At 37.3% G+C, this 21,889-nt stretch overlaps 1 protein-coding gene across 1 annotated transcript in view; it reads left to right on the top strand.

The window, feature by feature from the left end:
* The first annotated feature begins 4,736 nt into the window (after positions 1-4,736).
* Positions 4,737-21,889, top strand: part of LOC126370818 (uncharacterized) — a 36,124-nt gene continuing 18,971 nt past the window's right edge. The window contains exons 1-3 of the mRNA XM_050015840.1: positions 4,737-4,742; positions 7,642-8,188; positions 8,528-8,850. Of these exons, the coding sequence (XP_049871797.1) occupies positions 4,737-4,742; positions 7,642-8,188; positions 8,528-8,850 (876 nt within the window). The remainder of the gene's footprint in view (positions 4,743-7,641; positions 8,189-8,527; positions 8,851-21,889) is intronic.

Genomic DNA, 21,889 nt, shown 5'->3' with positions numbered 1-21,889 from the left:
TTTGGCAGTTTGGACCTCATTTTGTTGATATTATTAAACCATTCAAATGGAACGTAAGAATTCGAAAAGATAAATTTTAATGGTGTCTATAAATTTCAATATTCGTCCAATTGCCATGTCGGGAGCACTTAAGTGGTTGATAAAATTTATTTAGATATTCGGTGAACTGTCACACAATAAAGGCAACTGCGGGAATACGAGAGTTATTGTGATAGAGGAAACGTCCACTCAATTTTGTGTTCGCGTTGGCGGTTGTGTCCAACACCAGAGTATATTATATGGGATGATGATTATGAGTGATATTCTCCTAATGTCCCGTCTTTATGTCACATACGACGTATAAATATACGACGCTAGTAAGGAGGAGGTGAGAAATGTTACATCGTCTTCATTTTCTTTGTCGCGTCAAGTAAAATGTTGGTCTTATTTTGAATGTTTCGGTTTATGCTCGATTTTTTGCTTTAGTTCTTTTGGAATGAGTGGGCAGTAGTAGACGGGCTGATCACCTGTAAGGCTTATAGCGGAAACCACTAAATAGCCTTTTTGAAATATCAGATCACATTCTGATACACTGGATGAGTCAGCCCGTGATCATGGCAATTGCAACAGAGTTGAAATATTGGGAGTCTCATATCCCTGATTTTAACGCGGTAAGAACCCGGTATTATGTGCTTTAATCACATTTTGATATAATCTATTTAACAAAACATCAATTTCTTTCAATTCGAATATAATTGAGGCCACAAATTTTTACCTGAATTGAAACTAGTTTGTTTTTTGCGAAGTTATGTCACCAAAAATCATATCCAAATGTGATTTTTCTAAAAGGCGCTTGTTTTTTCTTCTCAATATGGTGATGAAAATGTTCATCATATTTATCATAGGCTTCGTATGAAAAGTGGCTGCACGTTGTTTTATGATTAGTTGTGGTCCTGCCTTTCCCATTAGGATTTATGTATAAAAATAAATAAATAAAATATTCTTTATTTCTCAAATTTTAGTTACATCGTGGTCGAGACCTCCCGTTAAGTAATCCTAGGATACTTGTGGCAGGAATGTCTCACAATTCACTAGGTACAGTACAGTTTGTGAGTCAAGGTAAGTAATAACAAATATGACAAATATGATCTATAAAGAATGAAGAATGAAATGAAAAGAAAGAGTGTAATCTAAAGATTTTCAGAGTAAAATAAAACTAAATGTCAAATTTTTGCCCATAGCACTATGAGTGACATATATATTTGCTCGTATGAGAGTGATCCTAACCACGCAGTCATGGTTTTTTTTTTGCAGGAGAACAAATTCATAGGATAAATGTCAAGGATAGAGTTGCCGTATTGCCGTTGAGCAAAAACAGTACGCACGGAATGTGAGGGAGCTACAGTACCTTTTCTTCTTTTATTTAATAGATTTTGATTGTAAGGTAGTGAGGAGTGGTATTTAATAATTATGTTTAGAATGTACAGTTTTCTCACTGATAGGAGGTTGCTGCTTCTGCACAAAGTGTCAGTAGAGAATCTGTATGGTTTAAAGAACAAAACTTTGACAAGTGACCTTTGTGCTCGTTCAACATCAAAAAACTTTGTTTTTGTAGCACCTCACCAGACCGGAATGCAATATGTTATGACAGATTGTGCTAGTGCGACGTAGATTTTAGCAATTAGTGTTTTATGTATATAATGTATGTTATTTTGAGATGCCACAAAGAACCTTGCTCCTCCAATATATTCATCCATCTATTTGTTCGTCTATCTGTCACCATGTGTATGAATTTCAATTTACCACGTTATAATATGTTATGCGCTGTATCAATTTTGATAGGCGAAGGGAGTGCGAACAACATCATTTATTATAAATATGTTTTTCTTGACATTTTCCTGTGTTCACAGGGTTGTACGCGATTGAAAATAAGGATAGTCTTCATGGTGGGGTAAAGGAAAAAATAAAGAGTAGGCCGTAACTATTTCTACTTTTGTAGAAACGCGAATTTAGGAAATGTTTCTTTAGGTAACGTTTAATTTTATTGCTATAGTTGAGTGTGCTCTAGAACTAGAACTAATAATTTATACAACTAGATACCATATTCACTGAACTTATGCAATCAATGCAAATCGAAATAGTTTGATTTCACGCAAGGATTACGCATAATCTTGCTCTCAACAAAATTGTTTTATTATACAATCATTTTCGCGATAATACCTTCAAAATGTGGTGCAATAAATAAAATGAGTTTAATGTGAATGCTGAAAATTTTGCGTTATCCCGTTTTTACAGGGTTCGCTTACCTAACCTGAAGTATTGACAGGTTTGGTCACATACCTCCGAAACGCATGTCGCGGGTATGGCGGTTCTTTCATGACATTTTCCTTCACCGTTACTCACGCCACATCAATCTATGGTACAAAACATGAATTCGAAATTCAAATTCAGTGGTTTAGAGCTTGGCCCGACATTTGTTCTCATGATCATCCTATCCCAAAAAACCATTCATATTTATGGAAGCCAAATAAATATTCTGGCGTTAGCAAGAAAATAGCAAAGTACGTACAATGTAGTTCAGAAGGGAATGCCTTAATTAACAGCACTAAATAAGCTCGCCTTTCCCGGAGAGCTTTGAACGTTGTTGACATAAACGAAAAAGATTTCGCAATAATCGCGCTAGCCTGGAAAACTAATCAGGATTAGACAAAGGAGACTGCCTGAAAGAAAAAATATAATAAGTTTTATTAATGTGTATAATCCAAGTCAAAACTTTCTTAGAAATTGTTGCCCACAAAGTTCAAGCTCATGCAAACTCAAATTATTTGTCCAGATTCTCAATTTACATGAAGTCGGACCTATTGAGATTACTTCTTACAAAACAATTTAATTAATTGCTTTCCTGTGCTACGCTCCGCTGCAAGATTTAAATCTACTCTGAACAAGGCTTGTTGTACACCTTCCTCCACAGCTTCGCTTGTAAATTTCCTGTGAAACAATTTTCTCTCGGCTTTGATACTTTAGACACTGTTCACCAGGTACCTGTGTTGACAGGCGTACATTCGATTTCAGTCTAACACCAATAAAGCCCGTTGCAAATTGAATATTGTTATTTTACTTTATTTCAATATACGTGAGGACTTAAGAAGATTGCGTTGTGGCAAATTAATTTGGCGAAAGATGAGTTTGTAAAACCGCTGAGTGGCTTTAAAAGGCTAGGCTTTAGTTATAGTGGAGAGATGGGAGATAGCTGGGCTTAAGGAATGCTTTGTTAATAGTTACGATCCATTCACATTGTCCGGGTTGGGATCAGACAAGATTAGCTAAAGTGTAATGACCTTTGTCTGTTAACATTGGACCACACGTTTGAATGAAGAACTTCTCAGAATTTAATGAAAGTTTTCTCTTGTCAAGGAGATTAGTTGAGAAACTATGCGTTAAATTTCATAAATATCATAATTATTAATAATTGTTCAAAGTTCTCAGAATTTTGTGCAAATCGTGTGGGCGCTATAGTTTATAATTTGATAAGAAACATAAGTTATAAACACCTGCTTAATTACATATATTATTACATTACTTTATTACCATCACTAATATAACATAATATATCATGCGTTTCACAAATAAATGTCCCACTGATATTTTGATATAGGTAATATTTATTTTCCTGAGGTTTAAATTGAAGGGTCATCAATATCGTTGTGCGTCGTTATGGGGTTAAGTTCGCGGGCGTTCTTTTCAATATATTACATGTTCGTGTTCGACCACAGTCTTATTCATGGTAAGTGATAAGATGGCCTAAGGTGGAACATGCTCTCCTAACAAAAGCCTATTCACTCTAGAACAAAGATTGTAATGTTTTCAAAACATTGCGGAAAAAATGTTACAGGTCTTCGTTGTTCGCTTTAAAAAAAAATGTCAATCATAATGTAGATAGTTATCAGTTATAAATTCAAGCGTTTCAGCGTCAGGATTTCATATTATAATACTTACTTGTCGGAGTTAGTTATGAATTAAGAAGAGAAATTGATCAAATCGGAAAATAAAATGAAGTTACATCACTTCCGTCATGAAGTTGCAACGCTCCGACGAAAGGTGGCGTACGAGCAGAGCGGGGTGAAGTCGGGAGAGTCACCACAGAGTCGTCGTGTCGAGCGGACGTGCACTGCCGTTCTAGTCGGTCAGTCTACCGCGAACCTTCGTCGTGAACGGACGTGTCGAATAATTACGATCGGAACGTGGAGTGCTATAGTCGCTCACCTATAACTTGTAGGGACGTCAAGAAAGTGTGATCGGAAAAGAGCACCTAGCAAGTACGTTCACATGTCCCGAGGATTCGGTCCGAATATAGGAACCATGGGTGGTGGAGGGCCCCTTCGCGCTAACGTCCTTATGCGCGCTAGATAACGAGTGACTGTGTAACCGTTACGAATACCGTGACGTTGCCGTGAGTGTGTACCTTATGCTGTGACTTTATTTAATCGTGATACAAAAACTATGTGGAAGTAAATAAAATGATTGTGATACTGATGACGGCCATTATTGTCTTCTAACGCCCACTCTTCTAACGCCCACCCTCCATTCTGATGATGATGTTACGACCCCCACTGTTACGACATACTTATATTGCGAAATGTGGGCGTTGAGCGTTTGTTCTATGGTTCTACTATGCTCGCGGTACCTACCACCTCTTTGTGTGAAAACCTTTGAAGAAACTAAGAGAGCTTCCTCATGAAAATTTGAGTATAGGCTAGATGAAGGTAAATTTACAAATTGTCGAAACATAATGATTTATGACGTCATAAAAATATTCTAACGCCTATTACTTACTATTTCTTAATTCCTCCTAATTTTAAAGCCTCCGTGGTCCAGTGGTTGAGCGTTGGACTCACGATCCGGAGGCTCCGGGTTCGAAACCCGATGGGGACATATCATAAAAATCACATTGTGATCCCTAGTTTCATTAGGACATTACAGGCTGATAATCTAATTGTCCGAAAGTAAGATGACCCGTGCTTCGGAAGGCACGTTAAGCTGTTGGTCCCGGTTACTACTTACTGATGTAAGTATGTGATGATGATGATGCTTCACAGTCGATTTCGACTACAGCGACAGCAGCTGGTGGATTCATTGACGGTTGTCATTCAAGGGCTTGGAAAGTCTGCTCTCTGGTGAGCTCTGTGATGGCTCGTATAGCCAATTTTATGTGAAAACGTGCGCCCACATTTTGGGCACGTCAGCACACCCCCTACGTAATTATAGGTGATTGCCGCAGGTGGTCGGGCTTTCAGACCATCACGTTTTCTTTCCAGATCTGACCTTCTTTCTTTTTCGAAGTCAGACACCTTTTGTTGAACAAGGCGTCTCGTTTGCCCGACTGGAGTTCTGAAAAGAACAAACGTTTCGCCACACGCTACTGTAAGTATGTAGTCGTTACATGAGTCATGTCAGGGGCCTTAGGCGGTTCAGTAATAACCCTGACACCAGGGTTGATGAGGTTTGTATTCCACCTCACAACCCACACGAGAGAAGAAGAAGAATTTTAAAGCGCACATCCATGCGATAGCGTCCTGAGAAAACTCCGTATGAGTTTGACATATCACCAGAGGATAAACACTCGCCTACTCTATGTGAACTCCAGTAAGCAAACACTCCAGGGACGAGATTGTATTAGATAGCTACATACCTACATGTTGTTGAGACGAAATTAAATTATTATTATCTTCTTGAAGCATAACACGTGTATCGCTCTCTTTATACTTATTTCAGACATACTCATTGTATACCTACTTATAGGAAATCCCTTTACATAAAATAGTTTTGTTAAATTCCTTTTGATATTAAAATTTTGTAAGTCCTATCTCACGGTTCAGCTTGGATAATCCATTAAATGATGAAAGAAACAAAATATTGTTTGTCTTTACTTAGTGGGAATTATTGAAGTTACAGTATACATTTTCAATATATTATCCTCGTAAGGCCCAGATGCCTTTTAAAATCCAAATCCCATTGTTTACGAGGTTATTTTATTAAGTAGGTATACAGAAATGTAATGTTGAGCCTTTTAACGCATTGGTATTTTATCAAGTACTGTAATGTAATTTACATGTAAACAAGTGTGTGTGTGTTTGTGTCATGTAATATTTTTTTTGTACTGTAATTTTGATTTTTTTTAAGTGTGTAATTAATGTAATATGGACCATCATGTCTGAAATAAATGAATTTTGATTTTGAATGTTAAAATATGGTTTTATGAAAAATAAAAAAATAATAGAAAACCTAAATATGGCGGGCATTTACTGTTATTTTACTTATTATTATTATTATTATCTACACGCGACATGATAACGTACGGTGGACAACATACGCTGCAGAGACGCGTGCCATGTTACAGGTTTATACTGTGCATGTTTTTTTCTAAAAGAATAACTATTTATTTATAAAGGTACACACAACAATACAGTGTAACCCAATGCGTTGTATGACGAGAAAACAATATAAAAACTAATATACAATATAAACAATGAATGAAAAAGAAAAATAAGACTAAAAAATGAAAGAAAAACATTAAAAATTACAAGGTAATCTATCACGCAAAAAAGAAATAAAATTAATAATAGAAAATAAATAGTAATATAAGGAATGGCTGCCAAGTTGTCAAGCGAAATTACACTACGTTGTAGTATTTCTTAATTACTTTTGTCCATGCTCAGGACTTCTGCAGGCAAGTACCTACGCTACTTATCGTGCGCGGCACGAAGTTTATCACGGGCTCCGACCAATAGCCACACGACGTGACCCCGCTAAACTCATACTTATCAGGCATGTCAGTTTACGTAGCATGTACGAGTACTTATACTCTATCCTAGTAGTATAATATAGTTGGCATCGATCATCAGCTCTTGCAGCTCTTGACTCGTCCATCAACAGCGCACATACGACACGGGATCCACATTCCCCTGATGGTTTATTCATAGGTTTCTACTCACTCAAGTGCCGAGGCTCCACAGTTTCGTATACAAAAATCCACGGGAGTATCTAGGCAGAATTTTAAGGGGATCTGGGGACAATATAAATACCCTATCGTGGTGAACAGTAAGGATGGGTTTGTTGTTCTTTGAACAAAAAGATTGTTATTAAATGAAATACTATCTAAAATAATACGAAAATACGGATCTTGTTTTCATAAAAAAACTAGCTAAGTACTTGGATTCGGTTTTTGTATTAACATAAATATTGAAATCTCAGTGACCTTCAAAAGGTGGAGTACGAAGAAACGCCACAAATAAAGATTGGTAAATAATTTGGTCGGCTATTTGGTAATATTTCCCAACATTATCAAATTTCCGATATTTAGTTACAATTCCAGTATTCTAATCTCAGAAATATTACTTCCTCCAAAGCTTGGAGTTGCTGGGCTTGCGTCAAAGGCTCAATTAGTCATTCAAAGAAGCGACGTCCAAGCTTGTGGGAATCAACTCTCCGGTGACTTTCTGTGTTTCTCGTCAAGTATATTTCTGTGTTTAGATATATTTTAATATATCGAAAAACGTTAAGTTTGAACTTTTTATTTTACGAGTATAACCATTCTTAACGCATTAATGATATTGAAGAGAATAATGTAAGAGGGACCACTTACAATCCGTGATCAACTCACAGGATGAATGTCAAAACAACCATGAGGCTGCTCTAAATCGTATCAGAGAACTAGAGCAACAGGTTGCTGTAGCCTATAATACAATAAAAGCTCATGAGGACCAACATTCTACCAATGAGTCACAACAAACTTTGGCATTATACAATGAGTTAGTCCATGAAGAAAATTGCCAAAATAATGAGTCCATGACCATAGATCTCACTTCAATGAGCGATAAATATAGTGATGATGATGAAGGTTATGAAGAAAAATATAAATTACGACAAGAAAATTGTGAGCTCCAACGCCAATTAGCCCGAATACAGCAACTATATGACAATGCACAGAAGGAAATTGCCGAACACATCAAGGCAACAGAGTCCCTGGTAATTAACACGGAACGGCTTGAGTCTCTGGTGCACGACCGAAACCTGGAGCTGGAAACACTACGCGCCAAAACAAGCAGCGAGTCTAGAGAGGATTTGCAGCGCGGGGGGCTGGTCGTAGATTCTGGAGCCTCACCGTCCACCAGCGCCGCGTGTACCACGCGCCGCGAGACCGCGCCGCGAGGTACCACGCCCCGTAGGGCTGTGAGACGCAGCGCCGCGCCGCCCAGTGCCGCGTCGCCTAGTGCTGCGCCGGCCAGGGCCAAATCACGCAGGGTTACAACACGCAGAGCCGCGCCGCCCATCGCCGCGTCGCCTATTGCTGCGCCGCCGGCCAGGGCTGCATCGCGTAGGGCTGCCACACGCAGAGCCGCGCCGCCCAGTGCCGCGTCGCCTAGTGCTGCGCCGGCCAGGGCCGCATCGCGTAGGGTTGCGACACGCAGAGCCGCGCCGCCCAGTGTCGCGTCGCCTAGTGCTGCGTCGGCAAGGGCCACGCCGCGTAGGGCTGCGTCACGCAGAGCAGCGAAATGCAGTGCCGTGCTCCCCGCCGGTGCGCCGCTGGCCGCAGTGATGTGCGACACCGCACTGCCCAACAACGAGCCGCCGTGTGCCGCGCTGCCAAGTGTCGCGCCGGCCGGTGATGTGCCGCCGGGAGCCGAGCCGCGGAGGGTCGGAGCTCGCGGAGTCTCGAGGCGCGGGGCGTCAGCGACAGCGCCACCGCCCGCGGCGCCCGCGCCCGCTGCGCCGACAGGTGGGGCGCTGCGAGGGCCCGAAAAGGTCGCGACCGCATTGCCAAACATCGTCGCGCCCCAGAAAGACTGTGTCCCACGTCTAACGAAAAAGACTGTTGTGTTCTCGGACGATATAGGCATAGGTTTAGGACTACTTCTAAAAAACTCTTGTGATCATGACATTATTAATGTGTGCATGCCTGGCGCGTCATATTCGCAAATCATCACAAAATTATTCCAGTGTAAATATGATACAAACACTACCGTTATTCTTTTAGTAGGCAATAGTACAGGGCTCACAAAACAGCAATTGACTAGGTATCATAGGTCACTAATGACTGTTGAGTGTGGAAACTTAATTATTTGTTCTTTTCCATACTCAAATACATTAGCTAGTGAGGAAAATAATTATATATTTTCTCTCAACCAACACCTTTATAACAGAACCTGTCATCATAGTAATATTATTTATTTAGATTTGAATAAGTTTATTCGAAATTGTATAATAACGACAGATAGAATATATCTATCTATGTACTTTAAAAAAATTATATGTTCAGTACTAGTTTTTTATATTACAGACACTTCTGCCAGACCAGGCAGTAAACTTATTGACTGTACTGTCTTTTACAGTACAAAACTTTTTATTGACGGTAGTCAGCAATGTACCACGAATGGTACTTCATCTTTAAACTAGACAATAAGACAAAAGAGAAGCTTGGAATATTAAAACTAGTTCACCAAAATATTCAAGGCTTCTCTGGCAAAGAATTAGACGTAGAATTATTTTTAGAGACATTTTTTATTGACATTTTATGTATTACAGAGCATTGGTTTAAGGATTATGAATTGTTATTCGGTTTTAAAAATTATCATTTCGCTAGCGCTTTCTGTCGAAAGATCAAATTACGTGGTGGCTCCCTTATTTTTATCAGAAATAGTTTAAAATATAAAGAACGCAAAGATATTACTGGACTTTCGATAGAGGGCACTATGGAGATTTCATGTATAGAAACAGAGAAACATATTGTTGTAGCCGTATACAGACCCCCATACAGTGCTAACTTCACAGTTTTTGAATCAGTGATGGAAAATGTACTGAAGGTCATATCTAAAAGTAATAAAGCCATTATAGTGTGTGGAGATTTTAACGTTGATTTATATGAAGTAGATTCAATTACAACTAGATTTCTAAGTTTGTTTAAATCTTTTAACCTTGTTAATATATTTATGGAGCCAACTAGAATTACAGAAACAACTGCCTCATGTTTAGATAACGTTTTTTGCAATTGTGACTTCCAAGACAACAGTATCCTTAACTGTTTTAAGTCAGATCACAGTGGGCAGCTGGTCAGTTTTCCAGTACTTAAAAATGTTCAGAAAATTAAATTTCGTACACGACCCATCACTGATACTCGGATAGAGAAATATCGAAATAGTCTTATAAGTAACTTACCTTGTCCAAACTTTGATACAGACAATCCTGACGATTTTTACAGGGATTTCTTTACTATTATCCATAAAGAATTTGAAAATAATTTTCCTCAAAAGGTAGTTACCAACAGTCAATCATTCAAGTTCAGTGACTGGGCTACCGTAGGCATTCGCAAAAGTAGAAATACTCTTTATTCTTTATATGAGGAAAAAACGTATACACACACTGATAGTTTTAAAAGCTACGTCAAAAATTATTCTAAAATATTTCGAAGAGTGTGTTATACAGCCAAACAGATGCATATTAGTAGTAAAATAAAGACCGCGGATAATAAAATAAAGGCAGTTTGGCAAGTAATAAATAGCGAAACAAACGCTTCGAAACCGCGTGAATTAGAATATAATATAGAATCGGGCACTGGGTTAGTTAAACAAGATAAAGATGTAGCTGAAGTTTTTGATAAATTCTTTACGAACATCCCTGTAAAAACTACAGAATCTCTCAGGTCCTCTCCTGTTCAAGCTGATATATTGTTGAAAAGTAATGTTACTGCTTGCACTGAATTATTTGATTTTAAACGCGTTGATCCGAGTAGTATTGTTAAAATATTCAAACAGCTGAAACTTAAAACCTCGAAAGATTTATGGGGATTGTCTGTCAAATTGATGAGCTCTGTTATTGATATCTTAGCACCATATCTAGCTTACATTTTTAATATGAGTGTTGAAAATAGCACTTTTCCAAATTTAATGAAAATCAGTAAAGTTATACCTCTTTTTAAATCGGGCACAAAATCAGACCCCACGAATTATAGACCGGTTTCTATTCTACCAGTACTTAGTAAAATTTTCGAGAAAATTATTCTCGACCAACTGCTATGTCATTTTAATTTAAATAACTTACTTCACAGCCAGCAGTTTGGTTTTACTAAGGGTCGGTCTACAACAGACGCGAGTGTCACATTTGTTCGACACATTTTCGATGCTTGGGAGAAGTCGCAGAATGCCGTAGGAGTATTCTGTGACTTGTCTAAGGCATTCGACTGCGTGGATCACGAGACCTTGCTTTTGAAATTGAGGCACTATGGATTAAATAATGGAGCTCTCAGTTTGTTAAATTCATATCTAGGTGATAGGATACAAAAGGTACAAATCAATAGTACGACTTCTTCGGGCTCTCATGTTCAAATGGGAGTTCCTCAAGGATCCATTTTGGGGCCATTCCTTTTTTTAGTGTACATAAATGATTTACCTTATGTAGTACAGAACCAAGCTGACATTGTACTGTTCGCGGATGACACTTCTCTTATATTTAAAATCGATAGAAAGTTAGAGGAACTTGACGAAGCAAACAGCGCTGTGTCGCAGGTTCTAAGCTGGTTTACAGTAAATAATCTAGTTCTAAATGCTAAGAAAACGAAGTGTATTAAATTTGTTCTACCAAACGTAAAGAAAGCAAATAATAACATTAAAATTAACGACGAGAAACTAGATTTTGTTGAACACACCGTTTTCTTAGGAATTACTGTAGATTCAAAACTTCAATGGGGCCCACATATTGTATCACTAGCGGGCAAGCTAAGTTCAGCAGCATATGCCGTCAGAAGAATCCGACAACTCACAGATGTACCCACTGCTAGACTTGTCTACTTCAGCTACTTCCACAGCATAATGTCTTACGGTATTTTATTGTGGGGTCGAGCCGCTGATGTAGAAACTATTTTCATTATTCAAAAAAGGGCAGTTCGCGCTATTTATAATCTGCGTTGTCGGGACTCTTTAAGGGAGCTGTTTAAAGAAATAAATATACTGACGGTCGCAAGTCAATATATTTATGAAAACATTATGTATGTGCGTAAAAATGTATCTCTCCTTCCGAGAAACTGTGAAAGGCATACTTACAATACAAGGAATAAAAATAAAATTGTTGTTCAAAATTCTAGATTAAGTAAATTAAATTCATCTTTTTTGGGGTTATGTATACGTTTTTACAATAAAATACCAGATAATATTTTAAATTTGTCAGAGAACAAATTTAAAGCTCACGTGAAGCTTACTTTATGTAAAAAAGCCTATTATAAGATTAATGATTACCTAAATGATAAAAATGTCTGGTATTAAATGTGTTCCTCCAGTTATTAAATAACTTGTAATGTACCCTCATTGATTTAAAAGATGTGTTGCTGTTGCAGTTTCTTGTCATTTCTTCTCCTCAGCCATAACACCTTGCGAAATGACGTAAATTCAAAAATGTTACATTGACCTTCAACAAGTTTATCCATGATAATTACGTTGAATAAATGATTCTGATTCTGATTTTGATTCTGATTAATGCAGTTATCTTCATGAGTAAAATTGTGGAATCGTTTCAGTTCCTTTTTAAAGTGAGTCACGCGGGACCGAGCGTGAGCTAGCACTACGTGATACCACTCAATTGGCCTTTTGGAATCCTAAAAATGTTAACCAAAATTGTACGGGTAGAAGCCCCCAGAATATAATTAATTTGGGTCCTCAATGTTATAATGTTTGGGAAGCAGGCAAACCTCTGTACCGAGTAATGTTAAACATCGTTGCTAATTTGTTGATTGTCGAACACAGAGGTACAAAATTGGATAGCTGTTCACTTTAAACCATTATTGAATTTCGTTTTAAAAGTCGAATGTTCGACCGAATTTAAAAAACTCAGTTTATTGGAATACAAGGAAAAAAGGGTCTGACTGAACATGACTCGACGCTTTTTACGATTGGAAAACTTTTATCAGTGACATGTACATGTGTATTATGATGTCTAATTGAATAGAAGGAAATTTATAGACTCATTTGGAATCCATTTAAAAGCTGAAACGAGAAATATCAGCATAAGGCAGCTGAAGAGGTCATAAAATGCTCCGTTTAAAAGGTTCCGGGCCCGGTGCACAATTCCACTCCGTCTAATTTCCTGCGCTCGCTTTGGAACAAAGTATACGTCTTAGCTGAGAAAAACAAAAAGAAAAATATACCTATTCGACTTCCCAGTCAAAGCCAAACGTTCGACTACTTGGCCGCGGTTACTTGATAAATGAGTGTAAAAACTACTCACACTTGTCGTCTTTAGACCTCAAGGAACATGGTACTACTGAGTTCTACACAAGTCTCTCATTTCTCTACAAGTTACCTAACTAATTAGGTAAGTAGTTGAGACTACATCCAGTTCTATCTGAGCATGATCACGTATCTAAGTGTATGTGATAGACATGACGATACAATAAGCAACACTATACGGTTACACTAATGCGATTGACTATTAGTTTATTAGTTCTAACATGTGTATAGCAAAAGAGAGTCTGTGTAAATCGTAAAATTTGTTAAACACTCACACAGACGTCTGGAAGTTTTCGTTAAGAATTACTGGTTAGAAATACCTTGTGATATCGAGCTACATATTTATGTATTTAAAGGACGTTTTTGTTATCGGAGATAGTCAAGTAATTGAACACAATCTCATCTGATGGTAAATGACGACATGGATACGCTTACCTGAAAGAGTCTATTCACTCTTGCCTTGGAAATTGGAAAAACCTTACTGATTTTGATGAAGAACTGGTCTTTCAGGTTCATTGTATAACGTAGAAATTCAGTGATCTCTGCCTATCTACCCCAATATGATACTGTTTTGTTGTTGTTTTGGTGACGATTACTTTTTCGACTGATTATATGAAAGTGCTTTCCTTCGAGGAAATGACGTCATAAATCTTCTGAAACAGCCGTATGAGGCCAATGATGATGATGATTATGTAGAAGAAATAATAATATACACAAAAACTTTTCTAATATAAGTAAATAAGTATCTACCGACGGACCTGTCAAAAGTTCATCAACATTCTGTTACAGTCACTTCTGTTACTTCGTAATTCTTGCTTCGTAATTTATCGTCCCAGGTCCAATAGACACAGGCCGCAGCTGAACACTGAAATCAAATTAGTTGAATCCCTTTGACTAACTTTGAGTTTGTACAACTACTCTACCTAACTGTGAAATTATAAACCACCAAACTGTGTGGCCATAAATTAATTGCATAAAGATGAGGATTTTGGTGTTCACATTACTAAATTAAAGTGGCTTGTAATTATTATGTCTTTCATCATATGTGAGAATAAGTTGTATCAGAGTGTGAGAGGGGCTTAAGTGTGATTATTATCTTACTAGATTTTATATTACTAATGATGGCGCTATTATGGTGTCATAGTGAGATATGGCCCATAATTGACTTTAAGGTCATCCCTAGGAAAGGAAGGAATACTAAGTTATTAAGTTTTTTTTTTGCTCGGTGGGCCATGCATGGAACTTTTCCGCTGATTATACGCGACTGACTCTGCTAGTTATCCGGGAAAATAAGTTTTGTGTTTAGTGAATAATTAATTAAAACTGTCATAAACTCAAAGGAGAAGTTGTTGTTTTTAAAACAACTTTGCAACATTTGCAAAAGTTGCTTGGAAATTAAATTAAGTGCTGAGATTAGTAAATAAGTTGAAGTTCATACTTTCTTAAGCAGTCAATCATAAAGTGATGCCATTTAATTTAACTTTAAATATATTGAAGCGCATTTTACTTTATTTCGTTTAAGCCGTATTGACCTCAAATATATTTAAGGTAATATACACCCGACTGCGGTAAATATTACCTGGAATATATTCTGGTTATGTGTTTGACCGGTGTCTGTATGCACGTCTAACCTAATTCCTACACCACCTGTCAGAATTTAACAAATGAGATGTCACTAGAAGAGTATTGATTGTCCGGTGGTTACAGGCTATGTGACGTTACGTTAAATTCAATGCGCCGCCCTCTACAGGACATAAATTAAGAAAAAAAATCGAAAGGATTTGTGGTGGGAATCAAATAAAAGGGCTTAATTTGCAAATTTCAAATATTAACATATTACTAGCTGGTTTCTTTTATTTACTCGATAATTACGTTGAATTGATAACATGACTGCTTACCCATGCTGCTTAGACATGTTCCGGCTAGGTTTTACCTCCAAACACGTATCGGAAGCAAGTTTTCTTAATAAATAAGACCCCAAGACAATATAAATAAAAATATAAGTTTAAAAACTAAAAACCGACTACAGAAAAATCACGCTCCAAAAGGTATAAAACAAGATGTAGGTGTACTAGAATCTGATGGCAAATGGGGAAATAAAATTTCTATAGTAAGCAACACTCGGGTAATTGGATAAAAACGTCTTGATACTTTTTATTTTTGCCATCAGATTCCGGTAGACCTATAGTATCCTAAACAACACTATTCGGAAGAATTTTAGAGACCAATTTTCTTGTTTCATACTTTTTAAAGCGTGATTTTTCCGTAGTCGGGTTTTAAACTTATATTTTATTTTCATTTAGGTATTACTTATTTGTAGAAAGGGAACAATACAATACAATACTGAGTAGTAAGTATTGGTATTTTTTATTGTAGATCTTATAATACAAATATTTTAAGATAATGCTCGTTACACACATATACTATACATATATTTACTTATGTAACGCTATTATTTTACTTATTTTACGTGTATTTTCGGTGGGAGAAAACTTTGGTCAATCGTTGGAAAATCTTTTGTGCTAAGTACCATCTTTTTTCTTTATCTAAATCTTGAGAACAAACACCTAAGATTTAAAAGAAAACACTGATCTTATCTTATTCTGGGTTAAAATATTATGCTACGGTGACGTCAACGACGACGATTGCAACAATTTATTTTTTTTATAAAATAAAAGTGACTTGAAAAACCTAGTGTGATGGACTTATTATAGTGCTATTGTGAACTGCTCAGAGATGATCTGATACTTTTTAGCTGTATATTACTTAAAATAAATATAATTGTCTACGACAAGAAGGGGGGTTGTCGGTTGTCGGGGTATATGTGAATACATACATATATAAGATCACGCCTATTTCTTGTTGGGGTAACAGAAACCACGGAATCGAACTTACTGTGAGCCTAACTCACCGCTCTAGTTGCCTCCACTCTCATCAAAGCCTTCATACATGCTCGCCGGTTTAGAGTACTCTTAAGTTCTGTTGCATACGGAAAAAATAAAAAAAACAGGTTCTATTTTCCGTTGTGTAGCACACTAACTACACGTGCTTTCAAAATATAACACGAGTAGCTTCAATAAGTTCATTTAACGATGGCAGTTGCTTAATTCGGAAATATCGGGTATGTTGGTTGCTTGGTTACATTTGTCACCGTTGACCGAAAGAGGACGTAAATAATGCAATGTAGGACGCATACCGTTCCTACAAACCTACCCGGCGAGCTTTCGTACGCTTCGTCTGAAATTAATAGAAAATCAGACCGTAACAAGACTTGCATTACATCAAAATTAGTTTAACACGAACACCTGATGTCACGCAAGAACAACAAAGAACCTAAACTAACACGTAACAAGTCTAATACATTCAAGAACACGCTAAGGCTGAACATCTTCACAACATATCACTTAGAACTTGCGCTACCAAGACATCAGTTAAGCTGGTGGAAACTCAGTCAAAGCCAATAAAGCAGAAATGCATGGATTCAAGTTGTTGTTCAGCTCACCTGCAAGCGGAGCGGCGCCGGCTAACTTGCGAACAAACTGCTCGCAACTGTAAATTAAGATTAGAACCAGCCGGGTGCAGTTGGAACTTGCACGAAAATATTTGTCGTCGTAGTCTTGCGTGGTGCTAAGACCGTGGGTAGACTTGTACGAGCGACTTGCGACTTTTTCATTTGTGTTTTACTGGTTTAGATAGCTGTAGGCACCTGTTAAACTTCTTGTGAAGTCTATTTGTTCCTTTATCTGCTCTTGTATTAGAGATAACATAAACTGCCTACATACGTCCCACTGCTGGGCAAAGGCCTCCCCTCAATCAACCGGAGGGGGTATGGAGCATACTCCACCACGCTGCTCCAATGCGGGTTGGTGGAGGTGGTTTTTACGGCTAAAAGCCGGGACCAACGGCTTAACGTGCCCTCTGAAGCACGGAATCATTTTCCTTTTTTGGACAATCAGGTGATTGGTGTATTAGAGATATAGAGAACATATTATTTAACATACTTATGCTTGCCGGATCGTTTCTCAGATTTACCATCATAATAGGTGAAAAGTGTTCCTCTATGTATCCCAATTGGGATATGGTCGTAACTTTTTTATTAATGCATAATTAATTAATGCTTCGTCAGTGATGGTACGTAAGTAGTTACCAAATATTGTGTGTCATTGTCTTCTTGATTAACTGGTAGATTTACGTGCAAACATCATTTCAAAAATGGATTACACAACGACCACCAAAAATAGACGTTGGTTTTACATTTTAATACCTATATGAGTATTTTTTGTTTCTGTTGAAATAGTATTGGACATATCATGTGTGAGCCCAATTTTTGGATAGCTTCAAATCCAATTTTTCGCTGTTTGTGTCACTGCTCGTTAAATAGTGAAATTTTTAGCTGAATAAAACAGCTCCCTTTTCATCGACACTGCGACTAACACGTAACTCAGAAGTGAGTCTACGAAATGGTAGGGATGAAAAGCAATTGATATTTGCTTCTTCTTAACTCCGTACCTGCTGATCAGGAGCGAGAGATGTATGTAATTCAAAATAAATTGAAGTGTATTGAGTTTTATTAATGTTATCAACAATCGTGAGTGAAGTCAAGTCGGGTGAACACATCCTTAAATAGAGACTTGTGTGGTGCCTTAACTGTGCACTTTGGTGAACATTTCGAGTTGCTCGCGACGAGTTCTGGCAATTGTAGGGGTTTAATTTAATTTGTTCCAATGTTTGTGTTTCCGAGTTGCTTTTTGCGTTTCAATATGCCAGCAGTCACTCGTTGTTAAAAATATACAAACAATTATTTCCAATTGAATAGGAAGCATTTAAAAAAAATCATTACTCACCTAAGAACACCAACAATTTAAAGATGTTGAGTTCGAACGGCTCAAATTAAATTCTAAAAGGAAAAACGTTTTCCTTGATTTAATAATTGCTTCTGCAGTGGATGGTCTCAGGAAATTACTTTTTTAAAACAAACATTGTCAGTCACAAAACTGACGAAATATCACATTTGAAATATTTTTATTCAATGGAAGGCAGAGTTGCAGTTTGCATAACGCCATCCATATGCATGAAGCGACAGGCATGGAAGCGCTTGGTGCATGTAAATTCAATAGGAAAAGTGCCCGGCAGAAATAACATAGTGGAAAACAGGGTCGGACAAATCCGTTTTACATTAAACAAGTGAGTGATTCTATGATTCTCGCGTCAAAGATCTGTAATATACTCGCAAAAAGCATCGCAATAAATTGTTTAACATTTCCATTTTAAAAGAAAAACGAAAGGTTAAATTGGATATATTTAATTTAAAAGCGGTATATAAAGTGAAAGTTGATGGTAGGGCTGGCAGAGGAAGACCTAGAAGGACATACATTGACCAAATTGGAGATGCACTTAGAAAAGGTTTAGTACGATCTACTCTGAACCGGCGTGCGTGTATGAAGCGATTGATGAATGTGGAGGAAGCAAGAGAAGTGTGTCAGGATCGAAGAAAATGGAATTCTATAATCTCCGCTTACCCCGGTGGGAAATAGGCGTGAGTTTATGTATGTATGTAATTTAAAAGCTTTGTAGGCACGCTGTCGGAGCTTTGCTTTTTGGCATGTTTACTGGGACATAACGAGGATCTATTTATTACTTGTACTTTATCTATTTAGTTCTTTAGGCATTTTTTTTCATATAATTATGTACCTATTTACAAACTAATAAAGAACATTTGCACAATAAAATGACGTCTGAAATAAAATAACTAAATATTATTACTTACGTTTTTATCTTGGGTGGCGAACAATTAAGCTGATGCTGCATGTGGCGATAGACAAAAAGAGGAGGGAGATTTATATTGTAGCGTAGGCTAACAAAAACGGCCGGGAGCGCAAAAATTGTGTAAGCTATCGGGTAGTTTACCAGGGGTCTTGCTAAACAGGGTCACTTGGCTAACAAATTAATGGTTCTCCGCTAATCTCCTACACATAGGCGATACATTTAGCGTTCGTGTAGGCGGACCGCGCCTGTAAATAGTGATGTTACTTGAAATTATGTGATAGTAAAGTAGTATAAGTTCATGGTATTTAATTTAAATAAGAACAGTCCTTGTAGTAGTACTGTAGACAGGGAATATTGGAAATACGTAGTAGAATAATGCGGAGGAATGTATATCCAGCAGCTGATGAAGAGAAAATTACGTCACTTATTTCAGGACACAGATCATAGACTTAGAAATTTCCTCCTAAATCTATGATACATTTTTTCACAATACATAATAATTGTACGTTGTTAGAACTGTTGCAACTCAGGTGTAAATTTAAAACTAAATATTTTGAGACAAATTCAAAATGTTCCCTCGAACTTTATATCTAGTAAAACGGTGAGTGAATAAAATTGAATGGAAATCCGGGCGCTACGGACAGCATTCTCTGAAAACTACATGCACGTATCCACACTACACATGAATAGTATGCAAATTTGACACTACTGCAGGCTTAGAACCCTGTAACTTAGTGACGAAACAAGTTACGTACTAGTTACTGCCGGCTGTCAAAGAGTTGTAACGTGTTACTTAAGTATGCGGTACTCGGGTAGCAGGTACTATTACACGACACGTCTCTATTTTCCAGCTCCCGTTTATCACTCACCAAAAAACCTCATGGACATCCTTTTGTGTTCCATACAATGTGGTCGATGGTTCTCATAGGCGAGATTCGAGGTCATAAAATAAAAAGCTTTCTTACCCTGTAAGTAGGTTTTCAAAGAAAACACTTGCTAGGAGCCTTTCATCTCATACTGACCACTCGCAAAATGCCAACTTCTCAATATGACAACTTCTCAATATGCCAACTTCTCAATATGACAACTTCTCAAAATGCCAACTTCTCAGAATGCGAGTTGTGCAAAGGCGAGGAAGGTCTGTTGTCAGATGAGAACAGGTTTTATTAAAATGGTGTGTCTAGTTTTATGTCGGTAGTTTTCTCTGTATACTGTAATTGAAAAGACACTTTTACCTTTATGTTTACAATACACTTGAGATTTTGATAAGTACATACATTTTTACATAGCAATCAACAACAATGTATCTGATACGAGTAATGGCAGTAAATCCACTTACGGCAAAGTTACGACGTACCTACTGTTCTAATCTGGAATGTGTATACTTTGTTGTAACTACTTACTTAATTATAATTACTTATTTCCGCCTGGTTCTAAAATAATTACCTATTTATTTATGTGTACTTAAATTACCTCGCCAATAGAAATAATTCAAAGAAATGCTTGGAAGAAATCGCAATAAGGACTCCCGTTGTGTGGTTTTGTGATTAATCATTGTCGAATTTGTTTTCGAATTCATATTTGAATCATAAACACGTATCACGTGCTTAGCGGCGAAGAAAGACATAGTGAGGAGGTTTCCCGAGAAATGCATTTTCGGAGGTATGTGACCTAACCTGTATTGAGCTGGTTTTCCTTGCGCCGGTAGGAAGGTTATACAGGCAGTCACTTCTGTAAAAAGCCGAATCTGTCAAATCTTCAGGTTAGGTAAGCGGACCCGGAACAAGCGGAGCGGAGATGATGATGATGATGTTTTTGTGAGTAATACTGAAAGCTATTACAACACTAGAAGAGTCGCAAAATTGTACAAAGAATTTTAACTTTAGTAGCTTTTCCTTCTTTTGTTTCTAAAATAACTAAAATGTAGTTACTTACTGTAAAATGACTCTGTCCTCGCGCTCATCGCCTTTGAATACTTCCATCATATAATTAAATGTCATATATCTTTGGCTAAATCGTTTATCTATTTATGGCTAGTTATTAAAAATGCCACCTTTTTGTACATTTTCAATTGTCAACGTAATTATGTACAAATTATTGCTACAACAGTTTTGTATTGTTTTACTTTAGCAAAATTTTCTGACATTTAAATTCCAAAACATAAATCTTGTAAAAAACAAAAATTAAAGTACAAACAGCGTCCGTCGAAATGAATGCGGGGATAGATTTGCTTCGAACAAAATGGAAACGAATGAACGAAAACAAACCGATCAATCACATAGTAGCACTCGTATGTTTTGCTGGTTCATTTCATACGAGCGTTCTCACGGCGCGATGCAATTTCTGTGCCAAACTAGTGAAGATTTAATATCTATAGATGACAAAATGTCTTTGTTAGCATGAAATTGTGAGTTTTGACGTCATTAAAACAGTAAACGTGGGTAAGCGTGTCCCGTGATGGACGGGATGACGTTAGGGAGGCGATGGAGATGATGATGTCATAAAAAAATCTAACGTCGAACTTGTATAATATATGTTCTGATACTGGCAACTTTATACTAAAATCGCACACCCATTCGATATCCGATCGTGGCGTGAGGTAGGCCCCACGCGAGCTTTATTCAAACCGCCTCTAAAGACTAGCACGCCCATCCATCAAAAAAGACCCGTTTAATCAAATTAAAAGTTCCGAAACATTCGAGAATGTTTACAGAACAAATGTAAATAATTAGAAAACTTTTTTTATACCGAATATGGGATTGTGTGTAAGTATATCAAGTATTGCCATATGATCGACCATTATATGAAAGATGAAATCAGTACAGCGGTTTAAGTGTAACGAGTTAACATATAGACGGACCAGTTACTTGCTA

Source organism: Pectinophora gossypiella, chromosome 11 (assembly GCF_024362695.1).
Source record: "Pectinophora gossypiella chromosome 11, ilPecGoss1.1, whole genome shotgun sequence".
NCBI classification, from domain to species: domain Eukaryota; kingdom Metazoa; phylum Arthropoda; class Insecta; order Lepidoptera; family Gelechiidae; genus Pectinophora; species Pectinophora gossypiella.
Note: the sequence above shows the minus strand (reverse complement) of the source record. Positions and strands in the feature narration are given on the sequence as shown.